Consider the following 7,761-nt stretch of genomic DNA (forward strand, 5'->3'; position numbering starts at 1 on the left):
CTGGGCGGCCGCAGCTTTCTACCGGAAAGAGTTTCACTGAAGTGGGGGGAGGAGCCCAAAAGGGATTGTGGGAGAAAGGCTCTTCCTTTCCGTCTGGCCGCAGCCATCAGGTAAGCCGTGTTGGGTTTATTGGCTATTCCATCCGCCGCCGATCTCCCTTCGCTTGGGCCATCCAGGCTCGGGGGCGCTGCGTCCTTGGAGCTCTCCCTGCCTCCTGTGCGGCGCGAGTTTGATCAGGATGCGGGGCAGCGGGGTTATGGAGAGGCGGCCCCCGGGGCGGGTTGTGGGGGGGATGATGTGATGGCGGCGCGAATTCGAGCTGGGGCCTGAGCACGAAGGGAAAGGAGGCGTGGGGCGGAGGGATAGGAGGCAGGACCAGGGCTTGCTAAAGCGAGCCTGGCCGCTTGGTTTGCGTAAGTGCTTTTTCTCAGAGAGTTTACATCGGCGGCGGCAACGTCTTCCCTGTGTTGTCGGCGAGGTCTCTTTGCTGACGGGGCCGGGCCTTTGGGGACGCCTCCTGCCGCAGTGATCCGCCCCCTCGGGGCCCAAATCTAGCGCCATTCATTCGTCGAGCAGTGTGCTGAGGGCCTTCCTACGGTGCTGCGCGCTGCTGTCCGCGGGCGCCGAGGGGGGTTAGGCTAGCTGTGCGCTGCAGTTTGTGCAGAGCCATTTTCATCCTCAGTGGTTTCCTTGTGGTCGGTGGGGAACTAAGATGGACGGACGGAGTTTTTCCATTTCTTTTAAATGGAGGCTGTTTTTAATACTCGGTTTTGTCTCAAAGGTAAGCCAAGATGGGTGCTTACAAGTACATCCAGGAGCTATGGAGGAAGAAGCAGTCGGATGTAATGCGCTTCCTCCTCAGGGTGCGCTGCTGGCAGTACCGCCAGCTCTCTGCGCTGCACAGGGCCCCCCGCCCCACCCGGCCCGACAAGGCGCGCAGGCTGGGGTACAAGGCCAAGCAAGGTGAGTGGTGTCTGCCTGGGTGCTGGGATGTAATTGTGTTCCCGGGAAAATACAGAAACCGGTGGTTAGGAAGAGCTGCTATTGCCCCAATGTCTTCCTTTGAGCTATCAACACGGTGAACTGTTGGACCAGTAAATGACCACACACGGTTATGTAGCATGTGGGTCAGATTATAGTTTGAGTCTGGACTAAAGCATACTAACAGTATAGAGTGGAAATGAATAGTTAATACTTATCAAAGTAGCAAACTGGTATTAGATTTTACCTTCGTCTGATATATAGCATTGACTTATGGTCTGCATGTATTCGTTGTAGGAGCAAAAGTGACATGTCATTGAGTCTTTGAGTTTTGCCTTTTGTGGCTTTTATAAGACCGTCGTAATTTTTGTGTATAGGTTATGTCATATATCGGATTCGTGTGCGCCGTGGTGGCCGCAAGCGCCCTGTTCCTAAGGGTGCGACCTATGGCAAGCCTGTCCATCATGGTGTTAACCAGCTGAAGTTTGCTCGAAGTCTTCAGTCTGTTGCTGAGGTAAGTGGTTTTTGAGAAGCAGTTGTATTGGTTACCTCCTGGAGATGATGTAGAAGGATTTGTGCAACTTTTCTGATGGCTAACTTATGCCTAGGTGAGCCCTTTGTGTTTTAGGTGGGGTTTGTGAGTTTTACTTATTAATCTTGGTAAAGAGTTTTTGTCAAAGACAAAACTTTGTTACTAATTTGTCTTTGCTCATATATATCAAAAAGTGTTTTATGATTAGGGAACACTGGAACCTTAGCTTTTGAAGGGCAGTAAACTTTTTGTCTTGAAGAGGACGTCTCCCCAGGTATATAGAAGCTGTGCATTTTCAAAAGGTGACGGTTGCCCTGGTCAGTGTGGCTCAGTGGTTAGTCAGCCTACGTAGTCAAGGGTGGGAGGTTTGATTGCCAGTCAAGACCATGTACTTGGGTTATAGGTTGATCCCTGCCAGGTGTGGGAGGCAACCAATCGATGCCTCCCCTCCCCTTTCCACTGTAAAAAGCAATGGAAAAAAATATCCTCAGTGAGGATTAATGAAATAAAAGGCAAAGAAGCTATGCAAAAGAGACCTTTGTGGCCTGCAATTTTTAAAATATGCTGAATGTTAAGATTTTTCTATAAAAGTTTGCTGGCCCCGCTCTATTGTATTAGAAACAAAGACAAGGTTCCAGAATCCTAAATTTTGTTAGCCAGATAGCCTTAACATTCATGCCTTAAAGGCATTCTCAAACCCCATTCATTAGGTAGGGGGTAATAATAGGGAATAGTAAGTTTACCTTTTCATATTCAATGGTCACACCTTAGTCATTTGTCAAGTGGTGAACTAAAGAGAATTCTTGGTTCCTAATTTGCTACTGTGGGAAATGTGGGAGGCTCACCTTTTTTCCTCTTCCAGGAGCGAGCTGGACGCCACTGTGGGGCTCTGAGAGTCCTGAATTCTTACTGGGTTGGTGAAGATTCCACATACAAATTCTTCGAGGTTATCCTCATTGATCCATTCCATAAGGCTATCAGAAGGAATCCTGACACCCAATGGATCACCAAGCCAGTCCACAAGCACAGGGAGATGCGAGGGCTGACATCTGCAGGCCGCAAGAGCCGTGGCCTTGGAAAGGGCCACAAGTTCCACCACACTATTGGTGGTTCTCGCCGTGCAGCTTGGAGAAGGCGCAATACTCTCCAGCTCCACCGTTACCGCTAATATAAGTAATGTTTGTAAAATTCTTACCTAATAAACAATTTAGGACAGTCATGTCTGCTTAAAAGTGTTCTTTAATTTGTTAAAGCTAGTTGTCTGCAGATTGTTTCATGAATGCATTGTCAGATTATGAAATTTAAAGTGCAATAATGTTTGAAGACTACAAGTGATGGTGTATCCTGTTTCTCATAAGATAAACGCTTTTGTCTTTGCTTTATCTCAGCGATTTTCAACCTTTTTTATCTCAGCACACAAATTACTGAAATTCTTCAGCACACCAAAAAATATATTTGTTGCCAGTCTCACCAAAAAAATATGATTTTGATTCATTCACACTGGATGGCTATTGTGTTGGCTGTTGTCATTTTTATGTTGGACAATCTAAGGGGAAAAGAGGTTAGTGCCCATGACTAAATAGTTAGATATTGCATGTTTTAAAAATTATTGTGGCACACCAGTATGCCACAGCATACTGGTTGAAAATCGCTGCTTTATCTTAGGGTGTTTTCTATGTCAGTGTTAAAATGCTGTTTGGTATAATAGGTGTAAAATTCTGTGAAAGGAGTGCAGAATTAGCCAGTAGATTTGTTGGTGCATGTGACGAAACCACAGCTTTATTGGGGTAATGCAATGCTCTGCTGGTTTACTCTCAAGGGCCTGTTTTTTGTTTTTTAATTTGGCAAGGATAAACATTTTTAAATTGAATTTTGCTTGGAAATGCAAGATACCCTGATCCATTTTCATGATCCTTTGCAGAAAAATGAAAATTAACTAGAGGTTTCACATTTTAAGATTAACCCAATATAACTGCTTCTGAAGGGAGAAAAGTTTAAAAGAATAACACCTTTTTTAAGGAGAATTGAATGATCTGTTGCAAGAGGATTCTTTTAAAATTAAACATCCTGGTTTACTTAAAACTGGCTTGGTCTCCACAGTACCGATTCACGTAAACTGTGAAGACTCTTGGTTCAATCCCATGACTCCTAGGATCTGTAGAATAGTGAATTTCATGCAAAGTAGTAATGGAATTACACTGGTGTGTATTGAAATTAGACCTGAAGTAAAAGGGAATTTAAGGTGTGTTGTGCTAATTACTACCATTATGAACCCTCTAGCCACTGTAGGGGGGCATATGGTTGGCTTCATTTAGGAGTACTTCGTTGTTAGTCCATTCAGTCTTACAAATCATTTTGGGTCAACCCACTGTATCCATTATTCCCATAAGGCTTCTGAGAAAAGTCATGTAGTGGGTGTCAATACAAGTTCATGGTTTCTAGTCTTAACCTTATTCATTGTCTACAGTTCTCTTTTTCATCCCTGCTCAAACTACCCTCAAAATCCTTAACCATTCCACAAACTTTCCAGACCTTCAGTTGTGCCCACCTTGATGTTAAAGCATACCACCACATTCTGTGTGCCTCTTCTAGTAGACTAGGCCTCTTTCCCAGGGAGAATTTGAGCATGTAGGAAATTGGCCCCAATTTCCAATTCTGGGTTTGCTGACTTAATATAGGTAGTTTGGCTCCAAAATCTGATTGCTGGTTTTATTTTTTTAACCAGTTTTTCTTTTCTCCAGGGGTCTTAAAAGGCTCAGTTAAATGACTTCCAGAAAACATAGCAGACTCATAAAACCTCTCAAGACCTTAAATTCCTTTCCACTCAAAAATCTCAAACCATCTATTTTGTGTGTAGAGGTTGTTCAACTAAAGGAATAAATGTCTGTTAAACAAATGGACCTTCTGTTATCTTTTGTCATCTAAATACTGATGTGCTTTAGAGCAAACCAAATACCCTAACCTGCAGAAAGGTATTAAAACGCAGAACCTGGCGGGCTTGGCTCAGTGGTTGAGCATCAACTTATGATCCAGTAGATTGCAGTTCAGTTCCCAGTCAGGGCACATGCCTGGTTTGCTGGCTTGATCCCCTGTTGGAGAGCTTGCAGGAGGCAGCCCGTCAATGACTGATCATTGATGTTTCTCCCCCTCAAGTCAATATTAAGACATTTAAAAAAAAAAAAAACATGATGGCAGAAAGTCAAGAATTTGTGGGAAAATGAAGTTGTACTTCTTTAGGAGTTTTGTCTCTTGGTTCTTTGGTCCTTGCATGAATTAGAAAAAAATCATTTAAGTCTTTTTCAAACTATGAAGGATCCTTATTAGGGAAGGGCAGGGAGGGTTCAGACCTACCTCCAAGAAGGGCTTGCTCCTGACCTTGTGACCCTACAGTTTTGTCTCTGTACAGCAGGCAGCTGTTAGGTCTTAACATGTCTCTCCTGTACTTGATACTGAAAGTCCTTATAAAAAACTTTCATGATCTTCCTACTTCCACCATGTGACTTAATGGCCTGCTCTCCTCATTCCATCTCATCCCAGCCTTCCTCAGACAAGCCAAGGGCTATTTCTAATGCCTTTATGATGGGAAAACCTAAGTATTAAATGTCACTTTAGAAGCTTTCCCTGACCGCCCCACAAGTTGTGCTGTTTGCTTTAATATTTCTAGATTGGCACATGATTCAAATATACATGAACTGATTATTATAATTTTCTTTAGAAATTGCCTGGCCGGGTGGCTCAGTCATTGAGGGTCGACCCATGGATCAGGTAGTCATGGTTTAATTCTTGGTCAGGGCAAGTGCCAGGGTTGCAGACTTGGTTCACCAGTAGGGGGCGTGCAAGAGGCAGTCGGTAGGTTCTCATGTTTCTATCTCCCTCTCTGAAATCAATAAAAAACACACACAACACATTAAAAAAAGCAGTTGGTTTCCCCACAAGATGTAGGTAATAATTTTTACTGCTGATGAGCAAACAGACAAAGATAAAGCAACTTGATCAGGTCACACAGATAGTGGCATTCTGGGTTCATACCTGCTCTATAACCTTAAATTCTGATTAGGTAGTACATGGACATGGCTAAAAACTCAAATGTTACAATAGGGTCTACAGTAAAAGTCTCCCTGCCCTCCAGTTCCATTTCTGGAGGCAATTTTAAAAATTTTTCATCAGGAGATACTTTCATAAATGTATAAACAAATATTTTTTTTTCTTTTTTACTGAAACGGTAGGATATCTCACACATTGCTGATTTCTTTCATTTAGTTACATATTTCTGATCTTTATATCGGTTCATAAAGAGCTTCCTTATTCTTACGACTGTAAGGTATTCCATCAATATGGATGTTACTTGTTTCATGTAGCCTCTGCTGATGAACATTTAAGATTTTTTTTCAGGCCCTGGCTGGGTAGCTCAGTTGGTTGGAGCATCATCCCAATATACCAAGGTTGCAGGTTCAATCTCTAGTCAGGGCACAGAAGCCGCCAATGAATAAGTGGGACAACAAATTAATGTTTCTCTCCTTGCCCTAAAAATCAACCAATAAAATTTTTTTAAAAGTTTTTTTTTCTAATCTGTTGCTTTATTTTAAAAAATTGCATATATCTTGGCTTATCTGTAGGATAAGTTCCTAGAAATAGAGTGACAGTGTTAAAATGACCTGTATTGGCAGAGAAAGTCTGCTCTGCTAGTCTGATCAGGAAAATTACAGTATTGGTTTTATTTTTGCACTTCTGCGTGTGGCAGACGCAAAGCCATGTGTACACCATAGGTGTTTTTTTTTCCTGGATGTACAGCTAAACTGTTTTCTTGGTACCTTATACATGTAGGTAGGGGTCTTATGACTAATTCTTGCCAATAGAGTGGGAGCAGAAGTGATGTCACTTCCCTCCAAGACAGTCAAGAGCTGGTATGCCTGTGCTCCAAATAGCATACTGAGAAAATGGAAGAAAGCTGCTCAACCCCTATCAGATTGCCCAAGTCAGAAATAGACTTTATTGTGTTAAGCTACTGTGTTAGTTGTGTTTGTTCTTATGGCAGCACAGCCTAGTTTGACCCTAATTGAATAAGTAAAGCTGAGCATCAGTTATATATTTAAGAGTCTTATGTTTGCTTTACAGTGACCTTTTATGTTCCTCTGTTTATTTTTCTGTCAGAATCTATCACTACCTGGGGATGGGGTGCATGCAGGGTGGAGGGGATTAATGGGGAGAAGAAAAAATGGGAGGGGGACATCTGTAATACTTTCAATAATAAAGATAAATTTTTTAAAAAATTAAAAAAGAAGAATCCATACACTCTTAAGTACCATGCTACATTAAATGAATTGGAGGGTGGCTGCCAGCTCATTGCTGCTATGCTTCATCATTTCTCTGCTCTCAAGATTCTTAAAGGTGAATTTATGTAGAATAAGTTCTTGAAATTTCAACTTCATTATTTGCTTTCCATTCTAAGCTCTGATTCCATTTCCACTAAAATTTCTAAGGAAAATGAGAAGATATATTGTATCAGGCACACTAGATCCTACAGTAACAACCCCCAAATTCAGTGGCATAAAATAATAAAGGTTTGTTTCTTGCACATACTAATGTTCACTGGGAGTTGGTCATGGTCGCCTCTCCGGAAACCACGATACCGTAATAACCACTGTCTGGAACGTGGCTCATGGCAAAGGGCGAGCAGCACGGCCCAGCATGCCCTGGCTGTCAGAGCCGCTGCTCAGAAGGTCCAGGCAAGTCCCAGGGCTGTACGAGTTCAAAGGGTAGGAAAGTACATTTTATCGTGTGCCTGGAAGGAGAGGAACCAAGTATTTGTGAACCCCTCTAATGGCTACCACGTACACTAAGCCATTTGATTTTCCTTTGTCCTTGCACACACTTGAGGGATCGTAGAGAGCAGTTGCTGGACAAAAGGCAGCAGGAACCAGTGCAGTCCACACCGGAGGAGAGGAAAACTTTATTACTGAACATTGCTTAGGATTGTTAGCATATGATGATAATAACACCAGACTTTTAGTCAGCTTTTGTTATTTTTAAAATCTCTACAGACAATGCGACCCTCCTATTGAGTTGATTCATTTGGCAAAATAGGGTAATTCACAACTCTGCAACCAATTTTCCTGCCTCTTCATTATGTGACATGGCTTCTTTCCGGTAAACCACATAAATATTTACTGAAAAGTACTTTAGAATTGCACTATCCACTATGGTAACCACTACACACCTGTGACTAAATTTTAAGTTTAATTAAAGTC

General features: G+C 42.5%; 1 protein-coding gene across 1 annotated transcript; it reads left to right on the plus strand.

Annotated features, from left to right (window-relative positions):
• The first annotated feature begins 35 nt into the window (after positions 1-35).
• On the plus strand, positions 36-2,732 carry RPL15 (ribosomal protein L15). Its single transcript, XM_081160488.1, has 4 exons — positions 36-110; positions 782-963; positions 1,359-1,495; positions 2,376-2,732. The coding sequence occupies exons 2-4, from the start codon at positions 792-794 to the stop codon at positions 2,679-2,681; spliced, it is 615 nt and encodes a 204-aa protein (XP_081016614.1). The 5' UTR covers positions 36-110; positions 782-791; the 3' UTR covers positions 2,682-2,732.
• Positions 2,733-7,761: the final 5,029 nt, after the last annotated feature.

Source organism: Miniopterus schreibersii (assembly GCF_964146895.1).
Source record: "Miniopterus schreibersii genome assembly, chromosome: 15".
NCBI classification, from domain to species: domain Eukaryota; kingdom Metazoa; phylum Chordata; class Mammalia; order Chiroptera; family Miniopteridae; genus Miniopterus; species Miniopterus schreibersii.